We start from the raw sequence: 21,657 nt of genomic DNA, 5'->3' as shown, positions 1-21,657 counted from the left end.
AACAAAGTGTTTTTTTGTTTCAGACTTCTAAACATCCCCTGTTGACATGTCAGTGTCAGAAAGTGCAACTTTAAAACAATCATGAAGTTTTAAAGTTGCTCATAGTTCATATTATGGACTCTAATCATGATACTATATCAATGATTAACACAGGACACTGATGCAGGACGGTCAACACAACACACATTAAACATTACTTCCTTATACTGCCTTCATATGCTAAACTCCAAATTCTGACGCTGACATATCAAAAGGGGAAGTTTAGGCTGAAACAAATCACTCTTTCCTGTGTTAAACTCGATGATACTCTGGATGAAATGGAAATAGCTGTGATACGTGTCATCCTCCTGGGACTCATTTCAGGTGAGCCATCATCAACATGATTCAGCACATACATGAAGAAACAGCAGTGTTTGTCTGAGAAGATACAGTAAGATGTTACAGAGGAATGAAATGGCATGTTCCTCTTGTTTCATGAAATGGCATTGATAGTGATATCAATACATTCATTCAATTACATCATTCACAGATTCAGTGGCTTAAAATATCCGAGATACCGGTGAACTAGTCCTCCTATTGTCTTCGGGGTCAATTTGACCCCATTCAGTGTTTAAGGTCCTTAAATAGGCCGAAATGGTTGACGTCATTTTTTCACGTGAATACTCGAAAAGCGGTGACTGTTACCAAGCAATGAAGATGAGGAAACATAAATAATCAAGCATGCAGTTGTCCGATGTACATTTTTCTTATCTCCCTCTGTATTTTCAAAGGCCCTACTGGCACAAAATCTGAGCTCAGTCAGCACCTGCAGGGCGGGGACAGCGCGCTTGTGCAGCGGAGGGGAGAGCTCTTTAATTCTTTCAAACAGGACTTGTCTGACAAAACGAAACCTGTCGATCAACTTACTGTCCGATCACGGATGACTCTCTCTCGTTTCAATGCCCTTTTATTTAAGTCTCATCTAAGTCTAACTGGTGCACAGGGCGTAATTTAAAGTCTGTAGTAACCTTCAGCTCTATGTCGGCCGTGACGTTACACACAGGAGTACGCCCAGCTGGATCACTCTTTCATTACCTTCACTAAACTGAAATGTATATGCTGCAGCGGAACAACATGTCTCATATATATATGACCACTTTCTTCGCTGCGTCCGCACTCTCACTCTCACTCTCTCCGTGGGAGTGCAGTTCGTTATACATACCAATATTAATGAATATATATGAATCGGGATAGCATATATTCCATCGAAATCCCTAATGAGGACTTCGCAGGCCGTGGATAAATTCCCGCCTCTATAGCCCATAGACTGTATAAACATGACAGCTCCCTAAAAGTGAAGCCAAAACATTTCGGGCGCCCCTTGCTGACTGGCTGCAGTATAGGTCATAAAGCCCGCCTCCTCCATGTTAACGGGGTGGACATGGGTCTACATATACAGTCATTGCTATAGCCGCGGAACGCTGGCTTCACAGCATCCCGTGCGCTTGCGGCATCAAAGAGAGGAGCTGTGGGTGCTGCTGCTGACGCGGATGGCTGGTTTAGCATATTCCTGAAGCACTGAGGAGACTGAGTTAGTTTAGAATGAGCATTATACTATACACACTAAGCACAGCATACATACATTAAAGCAAAAGACATCAAACCTGACTTGTTTTCATCTAAATGTATGTTAGTTATGAAGTCAACAGTTTGAAAATAGTTTTGTCATGAGAATCATTAATCTATAAATGAAGCCGATCCAAAAGCAGAAGTGATTTCATCTGTCATTTGTCTCTGTGGTTTAAACTGTCAAATGTTGGGGAACACTGAGTGTATCTGTGGTTTTTCTGACACCGTGTTCTTTAAACACTGTGATTGTTTTTAATAGAGCATGTGATCACAATGTGATTTCACTACAGCCCTTCTCTGACCTGTATCTGTGTCTCCTCCAGGTTTAACTAATGGAGCTGGTGTGTTGCCAGATGGTCCTCTGAATGCAGCTGTTGGAGGGACGGTGACGTTCACCACAACCCTGACTCCAACAGAAAACCCATTTATATCACTGACCTGGAGATTTGATGAGAGACATATAATCACTTCAAATACTGCAAACATAACTAACCCAGAGTATGAAGGCAGGATCACCTTCTTCAAATCTATTGGATCTCTGGAGCTCAGGAATCTGACTCTCAATGACAGAGGAGAATACACAGTCACTATTTTACCTCATGGAGCTGGTGAACTTGCAGGCAAAAGAACACTGAACATTTACGGTGAGCAAATATTTTGTTTCGTTATGTCTCTTTGAATGCTTAATGGAGATTAACAAAACAAATAAGCAAGAAATAAATGACTGTGTTCAGGTGTTCAGTGGTTTCATGTAAGATCTTTACCCACAGAGCCAATCGACAGCGTAAGAGCAGAGGCCAGCAGCACAGACTTGATGGAGTTCAGCTCCGTCCGTCTCTCCTGCTCCTCCTCTGGATCCTCCCTCTCTTTCCTCTGGATGAACGGCAGCTCTGAGGTCACAGCCAGTGACAGAGTTCATCTCACTGATGGAGGCTCCACTCTCACTATAACCAACGTCCTCCGCTATGACCAGGGACCATTCAGGTGTTATGTGTCCAATCCTGTCAGTGATGGAACCAGTGATACAATAAACCTCATCATCAGCTGTGAGTTACTTACCTTCATACTCACGACTTTATCTGACTCCGTCTGCAGGCCAACATCAGAGAGAGTTTAGATGATTGTCACAGTTAAGTAAGCGCTGTGTGTTTGTAGTGAAACATCATTACACAGTCAGTTTCATTAAGAAGTGTTTCCAGCAGGGCTTTTCTGTTACATCACATTTCACAGAGGTTTCTTCTTTCTGGTGACGTATTATAACTGATTCATTCTGCACACTAATCACTTATAATGCCTCACAATGAGTTAAGCTGCATGTCATTCACCTTTATTTCATGCTCCAAACACATTTAGATGATTCTTTTGCTGTTATTTCCCCCATATTCAGATGGTCCTGAAAATACAAACCTGAAGCTATCTCCATCACAAGAGTACTTTGAGAAAGGGTCAAACATCAGCCTGTCCTGCTCAGCTGACTCCAGACCTGAAGCTCACTTTAACTGGTTTCTGAATGGAGAAGAGCTGCCTGATACTGGACCAGAGCTCAGACTGGTCAACGTTCAGGAGAGTGGAAACTACAGCTGCCGGGCCTCTAACATTAAAACCCTGAGAAGTGAAACATCTGTACAGTCACGTGTGTCTGTACTGGGTAAGTTTGAAGAAAAGGTTTTGTAAAAAGACATTTGGAAGTGATCTAACCATCAACCTGATAGAATCAGATACTACTTAACCAGAATGAACTAAAAATGAGTGGAACAAAAAAACACAACATAAATACGTTTGCTGTCAAGAATCTTGATCTCAAAAATGTTTGATCTCACAACAAATGACTTTCTGGGTTCATCAGAAACACAGCAAATATAGCTGATACACAACAACATATAAACACAATCAACAGATAAATGATCATTCTTTGAAACCAACAATCTTTATGTTTATAGTAAATCATGATTATCTTTTTGTGTTGAGTGTTGATAATGGTTTCCCCATTCTGTCTGACTGTTAGGCTAACATTCATGTCGGACTGTAACAGTGTTTATATGGCGAGTGTGTTTGTGGCTACAACACAGGTTAATCATTGCACAGAGAACCAGGCATCTGATGAGGTGTGATAATTACACGTGCAGAGTGGGTCAGACAGCAAACATCATCCTGTCTGGTTTATGTGTTCGATTCATTGTTGTTGAGTTATCTGGTTGTGACAGTGCCACATTAAAATATGTAAAAGGGAGTGCATCAGAAGGTTTTAAAACTAAGAGACTATAGTTGTGAATGTCTGTTTTGCCTTTAATGCTGTCAAACTTACATATTCCACTGTAAAATAAAAGGATGTGGGTATGTGGCAGGTAAATATGTCTGTGCCGAGGTTATATAGGTCCGGATGTGGCGTAGAGGCGAGGGGAGGATTAATGTGCGCGCGGCGGAGTTGAATTGGGTAGCGCCAGGCGAGAGTACGGCAGCTGCCTTTTAATAAACCATAGACGGTTCAAATGTGAAAGAAAATATAAGGAGAAACAAGACCTTTGAATGGACTGTGGGGAAACTGAGATAATCTGAAAGAGGATTATTGCGACTCTCCGTGCTGAACAAAGACGGGATCTAACCGGTGGATTATTCTTCCTCCTGAAACTGGTGAGACCTGTGCCTTTGTTGTGTTTCTTCTTACTGGTACCAGTCGCGATCGATCGCATGTTTGGTGCATTGTTTTCTGTTTTCGGAACTGAAGGATTTTTGTTTGGGACAAACGGACGGCGGCATCGGCGGATCAGTCGTGTGTTTTCGGGGTGAAAAAGGACTAAAAGATATATCGAGTGAACTTCAGTTTATTTAAGTTCATATTTCGTTACCTTTGGACTTTTAGTTGGTTCTGAATGCACATGGGACTGATTTAAAGACTATTTTTTGTTTTAATTCAATTTCCGTTTGTCGTATTGAGCTGAGTGAAGTTACTTGAGTGAGGCACATTTCTGATCACCTAACCAGCCTAACAGTACAAAGTGGCAATAAAGAGTAAAATGTAAAATTGCTGTAAAGAGGGTGAAACTTAATTTAAAGCGATATTTCATCTGTTCCCTGTTTAAATGTTCTGTTTAAAGTGTTACAGGTTTTATTTTTCTTCTAAAAGAACCTCTTGAGCGTTTAACATCGACAAGATAAAGAGGTCGAGTGTTACACGGTGACGGGCAGGATTCATTCAAGGCAATCAAGCTCTGAAGTCCAGAAATGACAGAGTTCAGCTCTCTAATGGAAACTTCACTCTCACTGTAGTCAAAGTAACAAACTATGATCAGGATCATGCAGGTGTCCTGGTTCAATCATTGCAGTATTGGCACTAGTGATCAATCTTTATCTTGCTCACATATTCTGCACATCTTTGATCTTTTGTCCAACAGAGAGAATATCAGGTGCTTCTGTCACGTCATCAACAAACCTGGCGATGGAGGGGAACTCTGTCAACTTAACCTGTGATGCTGCTGGCTCCGTCTTTAACAGGAAGTGGATGAAGGACGGCTCAGATCTGACTCCAGCTGACAACATGATATTTTACGATGAGCACAGAGTGCTGTCCTTTCAGCCTCTAAAGAAAACAGACAGTGGAGAATATTCCTGTAACGTCAGCAACCCTGTGAGCAACGAGGAAGCTAGATACATCATGGTTGTGAACTGTAGGTAACAAACTGTACAATGTACATTAGTCCAAATGATGAGTAACATGAATAACCGTGTACAACTGAGATACTCTTATTGTAGATTTATATTCTAAAGTCAATTATTGGACCAGTTCAATATGTTTTAATTGTTCTGCTCAAAGATCTTCACATCAATCTGTTTTTCCAGATGGACCAGAAAATGTTCAAATCACAGGTCCAAGAGAGATACATCCAGATCAGACCTTCACATTAACCTGCTCTGCTGAGTCTGAACCACCTGCTCACTACACCTGGATACTGAATGGGGCAGAGATACACAGCTCTGCTGTGTACACTAAGGAGAACACTGAACCTTCTGACAGCGGAAACTACACCTGTCAAGCAAGTAATACTGTAACTGTGAGATCATCGTCTGCGGTGCATGGATTGACTGTAACAGGTAAACTACAAAACATTTACTGTATGTAATCATTGCTGTGCTACTGAATACTATTAAACTATTCATATTTTGAATTCACCGTTACATAAAAATGCTGTTTTCTTCTGTTTCATGTGTCTCACTGAAAGCAGGTGGAGGTCTCTCAGCTGGTGCCATTGCTGCAATAATAATCACATGTTTAATAGTTACAGCTGCTTCTGCTGCTGGAGGATACTATATTTATAAAAAGAAGTGAGTAAATTACTTTAGAATATTACTAGTCAGACATTCCTGCTTATTTTATGAAAGTGATAGTTTGGTTTGTTTGAAGTCGGGTTGTATGAGATGCTTATCAATAGTAAGTGTACTACACACAGTGGATGTCGGCACGGTTGCTAGGCTACATGCCGCTGCAGGTCGAGTCAGTTCCACATGTAACTTGTCCACTTATAAAGACGTCCCACCTAAAAATCAAAAGTGGAATCGATTGTACGCTATGTTTGAATAATTCACCGTGTTTCACTTTTCAGTAAGAACGCCTCTTTATTTGGCACTACTTTGTGTGAACAGCAACACATACGTGTTACTATGATCTGACACCGTACGAGGCACTTACTATTGATAAGTATCTCATACAACTCCACTTCAAACAAACCAAACTGTCCCTTTAATTAATTGTACGCAGTGTTGATTTTGGATGGTACTTTTAGCTAACTAGCTTTGCCCTAGTTAACATTAACACTACCCCAACATTATACACTAAACATATTTAGCTACTGCTTTTATACAGTACTTTCAAATAGACAACTTAAATTTATAGAATATAATATTTATATAAGTGTTGAGTAGAATCTATGTGGACATATTATCATAATGTTTTTTTTTTTTAATCTAGAGTCAACAACAAACCTCAGCTGAATAATACAGGTAAGAATTCCTCTGATCTAACTCCCTAAACTGAGACATACAAAGTATATATGAACACATATGGAGCTATCAGCTGTAATTTAACAAAGATGTTTGGTTTTACAGTACAACTGCAACAACCAAACCAAGAACACGTGTATGAGAACGCATCACCGGTATATGAAAACGTATAAACTCAACAGTCTTCTCCCTTTGAGGTAATTTGACCTCATTATTGTCCCCTGCTGTTTCATTTTTTGTCCTGCAGATGATCAGAAAAATAAGATACTTGTAAAGTCACCTGCACCCAGAAAAGAGGAGACACGAATGTTTTTAGAACTAATACTTTTTCCATTACACCTTTAAAATGTAACAGTGACAGGATTACCTCAAAGGGTTAATTAGATATCCAGCAATATAAATGTGCCTTAAGCTGTATTAATATACTATTTGTAAAGAGCAACAGCAGCAGTAGCAAGTGTCCTTTTTGCATTTGGCGTATACAGCAGTCGGCTAAACTGAATAAAACGCTCCACAGAGCTGAAGAGTTTGGTGGTTATTCTCTGCGGTTTAATACTTTGAGCCCTTTTACACATACTGTTATGTTACCACGGTTACTGTACATAGTATATTTATCACTTAATACTTGCTTTGCACATTACTCAGCACCTTAAAGCTTGTTTGCACTTCTGGTTACATGCTAAACTGCATTTCATGGTTCAGTACTTGTACTTGTGCAGTGACATTAAAAACAGGTACAGAAATAAAAAATAACACTGCTCTGCTATTTCTAATTAGAGGTGAATGTGTTATAATTTAATTTTAGTGTATGGTCAAATAAACCATAAAATGATTAACATTGTTTTCTATGTACGGCCAACTAAAATGACACATGTGGAAATGTCATCTGAAGTGTAAAGCATTTTTAAAAAGCTGAATCATAAACTCGTGTTGTTTTATTGGAATTTGACTTGTTCTCACACTAAATATAAACAATAAAGAAACTGATGTTAAATGAAGTTGTGCTTCTGGAGTTTACTTTTTATTAGGACGTTGCTACAGGGGAAAAAATGTATCATCAATATAAATATGGTTCAATGGCAGCTGTGATCATGAGCTTTGTCCACATTATGGCTGTGCTCGAAATGCCATACTATACTAACAGTACGTACTGATTTGGCCAAAATGTAGAATGTAGTATGTAGTTTATAGTATGTAGTATGTAGTATGTGGTATACAGTATGTAGTATGCAGTATATAGTATGTAGTATACAGTATGTAGTATGTAGTATATAGTATGTAGTATGTAGTATGTGGTATACAGTATGTAGTATGCAGTATATAGTATGTAGTATACAGTATGTAACATGTAGTATATAGTATGTGGTATACAGTATGTAGTGTATAGTATGTAGTATACAGTATGTAGTATATGGTATACAGTATGTAGTATATAGTATGTAGTATACAGTATGTAGTATATGGTATACAGTATGTAGTATATAGTATGTGGTATAAAGTATGCAGTATGTAGTATATAGTATGTAGAATACAGTATGTAGTATGTGGTATACAGTATGTAGTATGTAGTATATAGTATGTAGTATAAAGTATGCAGTATGTAGTATATAGTATGTAGTATACAGTATGTAGTATATAGTATGTATTAAACAGTATGTAGTGTGTAGTATATAGTATGTAGTATACAGTATGTAGTATATAGTATGTGGTATACAGTATGTAGTATATAGTATGTGGTATACAGTATGCAGTATGTAGCATATAGTATGTGGTATAAAGTATGCAGTATGTAGTATATAGTATGTGGTATAAAGTATGCAGTATGTAGTATATAGTATGTAGTATACAGTATGTAGTATATAGTATGTGGTATACAGTATGCAGTATGTAGCATATAGTATGTGGTATAAAGTATGCAGTATGTAGTATATAGTATGTGGTATACAGTATGTAGTATGTAGTATATAGTATGTAGTATACAGTATGTAGTATGTAGTATATAGTATGTAGTATACAGTATGTAGTATGTAGTATATAGTGTCCGATTTCGAAGACAGCCTATGAGAGAAAATCAAAGTGCTGTCTTGCAATACGACTGATTAAAGGATTAAAAAGATACTGTTTGAATCCTCTTTAGTATCTATCTAGCTCAGGAATGTGTTAAGTAGGCAGAAGTACAACAATGGTATACATCCTGTTTTTAAAGATGTATCAGCGCTTTTCAACCTGAAGGACAAGGGGTCCCCGCCCAATGTAAACAATATGAGAGAATCATGCGCTCACCTCGAAGATATATAAGTGCATGTTTAACTGTGTTTCGGGGAGACACTAATTTGGAAATAAGGTGAAGAACTCCATAGATTTTACGAGTCAAAATTTGTTTACCTTTCTTGTCAGACAGAACAGTAAAACCTGAGAGTCAGAGAGCACAAGAGAAAGTCATTTGTGAAGACCTCAAACATTTTTCATTCTCAGACCTTTCAGTTGTCTCTGCACGACAACAACTGCAGAATATTGTTGAGAGCAAATGTATCTATGTAGTGGTTTTTTTTGTTCCACAAATCTTTAGTTCATCCTGTTTAAAAGGTTGTATCTGATTCTGTCTCAGGTTGATGGTTAGATCACATCTATATGTCTTAATACAAAACCTATTATTCAAACTTACCCAGTACAGACACACGTGACTGTACAGATGTTTCACTTCTCAGGGTTTTGTTGTTAAAGGCCCGGCAGCTGTAGTTTCCACTCTGCCTCTCCTGAACGTTGACCAGTCTGAGCTCTGGTCCAGTATCAGGCAGCTCTTCTCCATTCAGAAACCAGTTAAAGTGAGCTTCAGGTCTGGAGTCAGCTGAGCAGGACAGGCTGATGTTTGACCCTTTCTCAAAGTACTCTTGTGATGGAGATAGCTTCAGGTTTGTATTTTCAGGACCATCTGAATATGGGGGAAATAACAGCAAAAGAATCATCTAAATGTTTTTGGAACATGAAATAAAGGTGAATGACATGCAGCTTAACTCATTGTGAGGCATTATAAGTGATTAGTGTGCAGAATGAATCAGTTATAATACGTCACCAGAAAGAAGAAACCTCTGTGAAATGTGATGTAACAGAAAAGCCCTGCTGGAAACACTTCTTAATGAAACTGACTGTGTAATGATGTTTCACTACAAACACACAGCGCTTACTTAACTGTGACAATCATCTAAACTCTAGACATTGGTTATAGTGAGAGTGGAGCCTCCATCAGTGAGATGAACTCTGTCACTGGCTGTGACCTCAGAGCTGCCGTTCATCCAGAGGAAAGAGAGGGAGGATGCAGAGGAGGAGCAGGAGAGACGCACGGAGCTGAGCTCCATCAAGTCTGTGCTGTTGGCCTCTGCTCATACGCTGTCGATTGGCTCTGTGGACAAAGATCTTTTATGAAGCACCTGAACACATAAAAAAAAAAAATCATCAGTCATTGTTTCTTGCTCCACAGCTGTACATAATTTCCATTAAGCACTGAAAGAGATATATCGTGAAATATTTGCTCACCATAAACGTGTTTATGGTCAGTGTTGTTCTGCCTTCAATCACACATTACATGAGGTGTAATACTTTATTCATCAGAAGCAAAACTCCCTGTAAATGTGATTAGGTCATAGGCAGGAGGCTGCAGATAATCACAGTGATGATATTCAGTCTAACATCAGAACTGGAGTGTGATATTGCTTTTATACAACAGTTTATTCAGAGGTACCAGCTTGATCACTGTAGACATACACTGTCTGCTGTAATGTTACTTAACAGTATTCAGAACACCTGGCTGAGGCGGAGTGATACAGAGTGAAAAGTCCCAGTGATGTTGTTCTCTATATCACCACTCATGGAATCCCTCTTATCCAATCACAATCAACATGTTGATTATGATTGTTTTAGAATTGCTCATAGTTCATATTATGGACTCTAATCATCATACCATGTCAATGATTATCACTGGGACACTGATGCACTTAGGTCAACATAACACACATATTAATCATTACTTCCTTATAGCCTACTCCCTTCATAGCCTGAATCCCACATTCTGACACTGACATATCAACAGGTAAAGTTTAGAGGTCTGAAACAAATCACTCTTTTCTGTTTCATACTTGATGATGCTCTGGATGAAATGGAAATAGCTGTGAAACATGTCATCCTCCTGGGACTCATTTCAGGTGAGCTATCAACATATTTGATTCAGCATATACAGTATATGAAGAATTTCCAGCATTAGTGTGTCCTTGTCTAAGGAGATACAGTGAGATGTTACAGAGGGATGAAATGGCATGTGTAACTCTTGTTTCATGAAATAGCATTGATAGTGATATCAATACATTCATTCAATTACATCATTCACAGATTCAGTGGCTAAAAATATCCAGTAAAGCAGTGAACTAGTCCTCCTATTATCTTTGGGGTCAATTTGACCCCATTCAGTGTTTAAGGTCCTTAAATAGGCCGAAATGGTTGACCGAATGGTTTTTAGCTTCATTTTTAAAGACTTATGACCTAATTTAATGTGGACAACTGGGTTAAGATAAAATTATCATGCTTATATGTCTTCAACGTCCTGTATGAACTTTGTACACATTGGTATTACTTGGGGTCACTTTGACCCCAGGCTGTTTTAGCTGTATAAAACATATAAGTATCAATATTTTATACAGATGGGTTCTGGTTGTTTAGGGTGATATTGAGGTCACCATCACATGCAATTTCATAATCTTCCAAAAACTTTCCCTCTGCCTTAGGGCAAGACAAAATCAGCATTTGAGCTCTTCATAACACCATCATGTGAGAAGGAACCACTTGAGATGACAAAGTTAGAGGGGAGGCTCGTGTATGGAATACCTTGGATGTGACCAACTCACAAACCTACACTGGGTTGCTCATTTTGGCAGCACAAGTCAAAAGGCGAAGTGACAGCAATCCCTGGAGTGATGACACTGGAGCGGCAAATATTTCTAGCCACCACATCTCTAAAGACATTTCATGTTTTCTCACGTGTCATACGCTTTGATGACAGAGAAACAAAGCAGGGCCAACGAGAACGTGACAAACTCGCAGCAATAGGGGATGTATGTGACATGTGGGTTCAGTGATTACCCTTACTTAACAATCCAGACCCCCACACAACAGTGGATGAATCTCTGGTTCATGGGCGCTGTCCCTTGAGACAATACATACCAAGCAAATCGCCAAATACATCATCAAAATATGAGCAGCAGGTGATTCACAGTCCAACAGTCCAGCTATGATCGAGATAATCCATCCGCCTCACAGGTGTGGCATATCAAGATGCTGATTAGACAGCATGATTATTGCACAGGTGTGTCTTCGGCTGGCCACTCTAAAATGTGCAGTTTTATGACACAGCACAATGCCACAGATGTCGCTGGTTTTGAGGGAGCGTGCAATTGCCATGCTGACTGCAGGAATGTCCACCAGAGCTGTGGCCCGTGAATCGAATGTTCATTTCTCTACCATAAGCCGCCTCCAAAGGCGTTTCAGAGAATTTGGCAGTACATCCAACCGGCCTCACAACCGCAGACCACGTGTAACCACACCAGCCCAGCCTCCACGTCTCTAAAGACATGTCATGTTTTCTCACATCATACGCTTTGATGACAGAGAAACCAGGCAGGGCCAATGAGAATGTGACAAACTCGCAGTAATGCGGGATGTATGTGACATGTGGGTCAAGCGATTACCCTTACTTAACAATCCAGACCCCCACACGACAGTCGATGAATTTCTGGTTGTATTTCATGGACGCTGTCCCTTGAGACAATATATACCAAGCAAATCGCCAAATACATCATCAAAATATGAGCAGCAGGTGATTCACAGTCCAGCTATGCCTGGAATATGTAGGTGGACATTGGTAAAACCCCACCTGAAAAAATCAGGGCATGTTTTAAACTTGTACTTAATATAAGTCCTACAAAACAAAACACGATCGCTCTTTACAACTTTAGGTCAATCGGTGAGATTTTATTGTGCTTTATTTTTCTATATTCCACATAAACGGTATTCAGGATGTGTAAGGGAGGTTGGTGGGTTACATTTTATCTAAAAGGCTATTTAGGTAGTCAATAAAGAAACATAAACACTTCTCATTCTGTACAGTCTTGCTAAAAGAAGATTTATGGATATTTAACAAATATACTTCAATTTAACTTTAACTTTTATATAGAAGAAATACGTAGTATAATCATTAAACATCTTAAGGGAGCTTTTAATTCCAGAGTAAAATGTAGATATTATGTTATAACATCTGATCTTTAGATTAAAAAGCATACATATCGAAAAATGTCTGACTAACAATTCATTTTGTATTTTCTTTTTAAGTAGTCCAACAAATATTTGGGTTGTGTTAGAACAAGCATCTTAATATAAACAAATTAGTCATTAATCTAGGTTAAGTGTTAGAGCTCAGCATAAAGCAGAAATCATTTCCTTCTCTTAGAATAATGGCAATTTTTTTTGTATCTGGGGTTTTTCTGACACAGTGTTCTTTAAACACTTTGATTGTTTTTAATAGAGCATGTGATCACAATGTGATTTCACTACAGCCCTTCTCTGACCTGTATCTGTGTCTCCTCCAGGTTTAACTAATGGAGCTGGTGTGTTGCCAGACGGTCCTCTGAATGCAGCTGTTGGAGGGACGGTGACGTTCACCACAACCCTGACTCCAACAGAAAACCCAGTTTTTTCAGTGACCTGGAGATTTGATGAGAGACATGTAATCACTTCAAATACTGCAAACATAACAGCATCAGAGTATGAAGGCAGGATCACCCTCTTCATATATACTGGATCTTTGGAGCTCAGGAATCTGGCTCTCAATGACAGAGGAGAATACAGAGTCACTATTACACCTCATGGAGCTGCTGAACTTGTAGGCAGAACAACACTGAACGTTTATGGTGAGCAAATATCTCACGTTATATCTCTTTGAATGCTTAATGGAGATTGAACAAAACAAATAAGCAAGAAATAAATGACTGTGTTCAGGTGTTCAGTGGCTTCATATAAGATCTTTACCCACAGAGCCAATCGACAGCGTAAGAGCAGAGGCCAACAGCACAGACTTGGTGGAGTTCAGCTCCGTCTGTCTCTCCTGCTCCTCCTCTGGATCCTCCCCCTCTTTCTTCTGGATGAACGGCAGCTCTGAGGTCACAGCCAGTGACAGAGTTCAGCTCACTGATGGAGGCTCCACTCTCACTATAACCAACGTCCTCCGCTATGACCTGGGACCATTCAGGTGTAATGTGTCCAATCCTGTCAGTGATGGAACCAGTGATACAATAAACCTCATCATCAGCTGTGAGTTACTTACCTTCATACTTACGACTTTATCTGACTCCATCTGCAGGCCAACATCAGAGAGAGTTTAGATGATTGTCACAGTTAAGTAAGCGCAGTGTGTTTGTAGTGAAACATCATTACACAGTCAGTTTCATTAAGAAGTGTTTCCAGCAGGGCTTTTCTGTTACATCACATTTCACAGAGGTTTCTTCTTTCTGGTGACGTATTATAACTGATTCATTCTGCAAACTAATCACTTATAATGCCTCACAATGAGTTAAGCTGCATGTCATTCACCTTTATTTCATGTTCCAAAAACATTTGGATGATTCTTTTGCTGTTATTTCCCCCATATTCAGATGGTCCTGAAAATACAAACCTGAAGCTATCTCCATCACAAGAGTACTTTGAGAAAGGGTCAAACATCAGCCTGTCCTGCTCAGCTGACTCCAGACCTGAAGCTCACTTTAACTGGTTTCTGAATGGAGAAGAGCTGCCTGATACTGGACCAGAGCTCAGACTGGTCAACGTTCAGGAGAGGCAGAGTGGAAACTACAGCTGCCAGGCCTCTAACTTTAAAACCCTGAGAAGTGAAACATCTGTATCGTCACATGTGTCTGTACTGGGTAAGTTTGAAGAAAAGGTTTTTAAAAAGACATTGTTGTGATGTAACCATCAACCTGAGATAGAATCAGATACAACTACTTAAACAGAATGAACAAAAAATGTGTGGAACAAAAAAACACAACATTCATACGTTTGCTTAAAGAAACTTCTCAGGTCTCAGAATGAGAAATGTTTGAGGCCATAACGAATCAGAATCAGACTCCAAATCAGAAATAGTGTTTATTGCCAAGTAGGTTTGCACATACAAGGAATTTGTTTTGGTGATTTTGGTGCAGAACAATTAACACAGAACTAGAGTAAAATAAGAAAATAGAATAAGATAAAAAATAGACAATTATTATATAAATATAAAAAGCAATATGTATAATACAAGATATGTACAACAGGTGTGATTAAAAACTGTACAGATGTGCAGGATATTGAACAATGCAAAGAGCTTACAGTATAAATTAAAAAATAGTGCAGTGTACAAACAGTATAAGTACTACATAAGACTTAAGTAGTAAGTCCAGTGTGCGTTAATGTAATGCATAGTCCAAATTACAGACTTAACACTCGTTAAGTGTTAAGTGACTGAGGGGCTGGATGAGAGTCCATGTCACATGGGGGGGTGTAGTGGTGCTGGGGCCTTGTTGATGAGGCTGGCAGCACAGGGGAAGAAACTGTTCCTGTGTCGGGAGGTTTTGGTCCTGATGGAGCGCAGTCTCTTGCCAAAGGGGAGGGTCTCAAAGAGACTGTGTCCTGGGTGAGAGGGGTCAGCTTCAAACTTGCACGCCTTAGGGTCCTGGAGGTGTACAGGTTCTCGAGAGATGGCAGATTGCAGCCAATCCCCCTCTCTGCAGAGCGGATGATACGCTGTAGGCTGACCAGACGGTGATGGAGCAGGTGACGATGGACTCAATGATGGCGGTGTAGAAGTGCACCATCATTGTCTTTGAGATTGAACTTCTTCAGCTGCCGCAGAAAGTACATCCTCTGCTGTCCCTTTTTGATGAGGGAGCCGATGTTCAGCTCCCACTTGAGGTCCTGAACCTAAATGTAGTGTTAACTTATCCCAGGCAGCGATTAGTGACTGATACAAAAGAAATGTCAAGGAGACAGGCTTGATTCACCTGCTAGTAAGAAACATGCAGTGGTGGGTAGAGTAACCAAAAACGATACTAAAGTAAAAGTACTGTTACTTTATAATTACTTTTACTCAAGTAGGAGTAAAAGTAGCTATAGAAATAACTACTGGAGTAAGAGTAAGAAAGTATCGCGTAAAAAAAAAAGGTAAAAGGTCCTAAGTCTCGCAGTGGGTGATTGTTTGAGTCAGTTGTTGAAGAATCAACTCAACACTCAGTGACTTGTGTCCTTTGTTCCTGTTTTCACATATTTCACACGTATCAGGTGCTTCTATCACATCATCAACAAACCTGCTGATTGAGGGGAACTCTGTCAACTTAACCTGTGATGCTGTTGGTCCCAGCATTACCAGGAAGTGGATGAAGGACGGATCAGATCTGACTCCAGCTGACAACATGATATTTTACAACGAGAACAGAGTGCTGTCCTTTCAACCTCTAAAGAAAACAGACGGAGGAGAATATTCCTGTCACGTCAGCAACTCCATCAACACAGTGGAAGCTAGATACATCATGGTTGTGAACTGTAGGTAACAAACTGTTCAATGTACATCTGTCCAATGAGTTCCATAAATAACTGTGTACTACTGAGATACTCTTACTGTAGGCCTGTCACCAGTTCAATATGTGTTATTATTTGTTCTGCTCTAAACTCTTCACAACAATCTGTTTTTCCAGATGGACCAGAAAATGTTCAAATCACAGGAAACAATGAGATACATCTTGGTCAGAGCTTCACATTAAACTGCTCTGCTGAGTCTGGACCATCTGCTAGCTACACCTGGATTCTGAATGGGGCAGAGATACAAAATGTTGCCGTGTATATTAAGGAGAACGCTGAAACTTCTGACAGCGGAAACTACACCTGTCTGGCAAAGAATAATATAACAGAGACATCAGCGTCTGCGTTTCATGTATTGACTGTACCAGGTAAACTTTTTTTTAACTCGTCTTCTTATATAACTTTTACTGTATGTAATCGGTGTGCTACTGAATACTGTTAAACTGTTATTATTTTGAATTCACAATTACATTAAAATGCTGTTTTCTTCTGTTTCATGTCATGTGCCTCAGGTGGAGGTCTCTCAGCTGGTGCCATTGCTGCAATAGTAATCACATGTTTAATAGTTACCGGTACTGCTTCTGCTGTTGGAGGATACTATATTTATAAAAAGTGAGTTACAATTTCTCTTTAATATCACCAGTGAGACATTTCTCTTCATTTTCTTAATGAATTGTACGCAGTGTTGATCTTGCAGTGTGATGGTAATTTTAACTAACAAGCTTTGACCCAGTTAAATGGACCTGGGCATGGATCAATGAACCATGCTCGAGTACGGTACACAGTGATCACACTAATCAAACGAACTGGACTTTGGGGTCAAGTGTACTCAGATCCGGCTCGGGTCCCTAATGTGAAAGCCCCCGAACACCACCCCAAAATTATAGATTAAACATCTTTAGTTACTAGTGTTATACAGTACTTTTAAATAGACCACTTTTAATTTATAGACTATTAAATATATACAGGTGTTGAGTAGAATCTATCTGAAATATTCTAATGGTTTTTTTTTTTTATGTTTTTAGAGTCAACAACTAACCTCAGCCGAATAAGGTAAGAATTCCTCTAACTTCACCCTAAACTGAGACATACAAAGTATATATGAACACATACGCAGCTATCAGCTGTAATTCAACAACATGTTTTGTTTTACAGCTGCAACAACCAAACCAAGAACATCATATGATCATATATGAACTCATATATGTCTTTCCCTTTTAAGGTAATTTGACCTCATTATAAAAAACATTTATTAAGAGGTTTTTCCTCCATAGAGAGAATTAATCCTGCTGTTCTTTCTTTGTCCTGCATACGATAAAAGTCTTCACCTGCACTCAGCAGAGAGGAGACACCAATGTTTTTAGAACTGATTCTTTTTTATTCTACCTTTAGGTTAAATAAATATTTTTAGATACATTTTTCCCAATGCAGTGAAATCACAATCAGGGTTTAGTGCCAAGTACGGTGACGCATACAAGGAATTTGTGTTTTGGTGTCGAACAATTAACACAGAACTAGAATAAAAATAAGTAAGTAAGACTTAAATAGAACAAGATAAAAAAATATAGGCAATAAGAGCAAAAATACAAAAAGCAATACGTATAATTCAAAATATACATGTAATTAAAACACAATGTAACAGTGACAGGATTCCCAATATGTCTCAAATCTCTAATTATCCAGCAATATAAATGTGCCTTAAGCTGCATTTATATTCTCCTTTATCTGTTTGCATAAACAGAATTGACCCAAATAGGAATAAAAGCTCTGTAGAGCTATGACATTTTACACTGTGAGCCCTTTTACTAATAATGTTATGTTAATATCTATGTAGCTTTTTTTGCACCTTAAAACACACAAAAAATGTTGCTCTGCTTTTTCTAATTAGAGGTAAATGTGTTTGAATTAATTTTAGTGTGTGGTCATATAAACCATAAAAGGATTAACATTTATTATTTTTTGTTATTATTATTTAACCTTTATTTAACCAGGAAAAAAATCTTGAGATTAAAAATCCATTTTTCAAGAGTGTCATTAACAATGTTTCAGACAAACAACGAGCAGCCATTCATACAAACATAACACAGAATATGTGACTATAATACAATAAAAGACATAACATAATATAAGAAATAACAAGTGAAACCAATAAAACTTGTCTAAGGGCCCGATCAGACAGAAAGTGTTTTGCAGGCGTAAAACGCAAGGCGCACCGCACTGCCTTTTTGTGAAAGTAAACACCCGATCAGACAGCGCGTTTTAGCAGCTGGGGGCGGCTTTTTTTCCCTACTGTTGTTAAGGCAACCACCGAATCATTAGCTGTCATTAACCCTACCGTTATTTTGTAAACTGACAGAAGGCTCGCCTCTCCTTTCATCCGATAGGACAATGAGAAAAAACGCCCATGACGTCAGGCGCTTTTTTGCTTTGAGTTGAAGTTTTTTCAACTCGAGGCACTCGGAGTGTTTCCTCAAAAACACAGGGCGCACAGAGCGGAAAAAAGCGAGGCGCTCTGCAACGCAAAAGCAGCGTGCAAAAAGCATCCCTCTCATTGAAAACAATGACAAAAAAGCAGCCCCCAGCTGCTAAAACGCGTCCTGTCTGATCGACCCTAATACAACCACAATCATAAATATCTCAACATCTACAGCCAGATGTTTCTGCCTCCAAGTTATTCAAGATCACCTTAAAAGCATCCGATGAGACCAGTTTCTTTAGTTCCAGGTCTTTTTGTAATTCGTTCCAAGTATAGGGAGCAGCAAACTTAAAGGCCTTTTTCCCTAGTTCAGTCCTGACGTTTGGGACAGACAGTAAGAACAGGTCCTGGGACTGAAGATTGTAAGCTTCTGCGCTCCTCTGACTGATGTAGTTTAGAAGGTACGAGGGAAGCATAACTAAGATCGACTACGAAGCACTGTTTTAGCCTACGTGTGGACAAAGCAGACCATCCAACACGTGCACACAGCAAACAGTGATGAGTGAGGGCTTTAAAATTAGTGATTAACCTCCATGATACAGTGTCCAGAGCATGTACGCTTTGAGAAATGGCATGCATGTATAAAACATCACCATCGTCCAGCACAGACATAAAAGTGGCAGCAACCAGTCTTTTTTTTTTAGACTCGAAAAAAAGGCAGGATTTGATTCTGAAGTAGAAACCCAGTTTAAGTTTTAACCTTTTCACCAGCTGCTGAATATGTGGTGTAAAAGAGAGAGATTCATCAATTAAAATACAGAGATATTTGTATTGAGACACAGACTCAATCTGTGTACCCCGAAAAGTAGAGATTGAAGGAGGGTTTACCGGCCATGATTGTGTATTTAAGAACAGCATGACTTTAGTTTTATCTGCATTTAAAACAGGTTTTGTTGAACAGTGTTAAAAGCTATACCTGGGAAAGAGCCTGGTCTGGAGTGGATGCTGAGCAATACATTACAGTGTCATCAGCATAGAAATGAAAATTAGTTTTAAAAACATTTCGATGGATGTTATTTAAATAAAGAATGAATAGGAGTGGTCCAAGGACTGACCCCTGAGGGACACCTTTGTTTTGCCAACTTTGTTGATTGCCGGAGTCGATCTACAGAAAAGCTTGTTTTAATCTTCTGTTTTTCTGCTGCGGCCATCACTGTGAAGAACAGATAACTCCTGAACGGTGGACTGAACGCCAATTGCAAGTTGTCAGAGTGCTGGCTTGAAAATCCCAAATGTAAAGCCTGGTTGGCTAAAGATTCCAAATTAGAAAAGAAAGCTAGATGCAAACTTTGTCTAAAATTGTTCGACATCTCCAACGAGGGGGAGGCAGCAATTGTAAGCCGTATGAAAGGGCAAAAGCGCTGTAGTCTTCTCACAGCCTCCTCTGCACCCAGACTAGACAACATCAATGTTTTTGGCCCGACGCAACGAGAGACCAAGACCAACCACAACAAATAATGAATCCTTCAAATGATTAGCAAACGTTAGCTAGAGGTCTAGAAGGCTGGCGAAGTGAAGCTTACGTCAGCTTATCACTGCAGTACCACTGCCAGATAATGAATTGAATGCATGGGTCTGTTATAGCTCTCTGTATTGTGTTAATGAGTAAGCTGAGTCTGGAAACGTATGGAATTTTGAAATGGAAAATGTGTAGGAACCCTGTATGAATGTCAATGTCTTTAACAATGTCTTTAAATAAAATGACACCTGTGGAAACCTGGTTTCACTTGTAAACTATTTTTTTTTTTAAAAAGCTGTATAAAAACTCTTTTTGGAACTGATACATTTGACTTGTTCTCACACTAAATAGACACAATAAAGAAACAGTGGTGTTAAATGAAGTTGTGCATCTGGATTTTACTTTTGATTGTTGACTTAGCAACAGGGAAAAATAAAAATATATCATATCAATATAAACGTGGTTCAGTGGCAGCTGTAATCAAAGTGCTGTCTTGCAATACGCCTGATTAAAAAGAAAATTGTTAGAATCCCCAGGTCACTTTCATGCCATAAGCTGCTCTATGCTGCCCCCCTGTGTCTGGTGGATTGATGACATTGAGCTAACTGGTGCTGACGTCCATAACTTGTCAGATAAAAAATTGTTTTCATTCTCAGACCTTTCAGTTGTCTCTGCACGACAAAAACTGCAGAGGTAGGTAGTGATATTTTTTTGTCCAGAAATGTTTAGTTCATTCTGTTCAGAAAGTTGTATCTGATTCTGTCTCAGGTTGATGTTTAAATCACTTCCATATTTCTTTTTACAAAAATAAACTTTTATTCAAACTTACCCAGTACAGACAAACGTGACTGTACAGATGTTTCACTTCTCAGGGTTCTGTTGTTAAAGGCCTGGCAGCTGTAGTTTCCACTCTCCTGAACGTTGACCAGTCTGAGCTCTGGTCCAGTATCAGGCAGCTCTTCTCCATTCAGAAACCAGTTAAAGTGAGCTTCAGGTCTGGAGTCAGCTGAGCAGGACAGGCTGATGTTTGACCCTTTCTCAAAGTACTCTTGTGATGGAGATAGCTTCAGGTTTGTATTTTCAGGACCATCTGAATATGGGGGAAATAACAGCAAAAGAATCATCTCAATGTTTTTGGAACATGAAATAAAGGTGAATGACATGCAGCTTAACTCATCGTGAGGCATTATAAGTGATTAGTTTGCAGAATGAATCAGTTATAATACGTCACCAGAAAGAAGAAACCTCTGTGAAATGTGATGTAACAGAAAAGCCCTGCTGGAAACACTTCTTAATGAAACTGACAAATTTAACTTTTCTTTTCTAAAACACACAGTGCTCACTTAGTTCATATTATAGACTCTACTCATCATAATATGTCAATGATTAACATAACACACATTAAACATTACTTCCTTATACTGCCTTCATATGCTAAACTCCACATTCTGACACTGACGTTTCAACAGGT

The 21,657-nt window shown here is 39.1% G+C and overlaps 1 protein-coding gene across 1 annotated transcript; it reads left to right on the top strand.

Moving 5' to 3' along the window:
• Positions 1 to 317: 317 nt before the first annotated feature.
• Positions 318 to 16,867, top strand: LOC138584196 (carcinoembryonic antigen-related cell adhesion molecule 5-like). Its single transcript, XM_069656371.1, has 16 exons — positions 318 to 363; positions 1,932 to 2,252; positions 2,379 to 2,654; positions 2,996 to 3,256; positions 5,001 to 5,273; positions 5,446 to 5,697; positions 5,826 to 5,928; positions 6,572 to 6,603; positions 6,709 to 6,770; positions 10,691 to 10,802; positions 13,236 to 13,556; positions 13,681 to 13,956; positions 14,298 to 14,564; positions 15,955 to 16,215; positions 16,368 to 16,673; positions 16,770 to 16,867. Exons 1-16 carry the CDS (start codon positions 318 to 320, stop codon positions 16,865 to 16,867), a joined length of 3,267 nt encoding a protein of 1,088 aa, XP_069512472.1.
• The last annotated feature ends 4,790 nt before the right edge of the window (positions 16,868 to 21,657 follow it).

This window comes from Semicossyphus pulcher, unplaced genomic scaffold (genome assembly GCF_022749685.1).
Source record: "Semicossyphus pulcher isolate SPU_LCO1_2020_fin unplaced genomic scaffold, fSemPul1.0.p SCAF_9, whole genome shotgun sequence".
NCBI classification, from domain to species: domain Eukaryota; kingdom Metazoa; phylum Chordata; class Actinopteri; order Labriformes; family Labridae; genus Semicossyphus; species Semicossyphus pulcher.
This window is presented reverse-complemented; position numbering and strand designations above follow the sequence as displayed.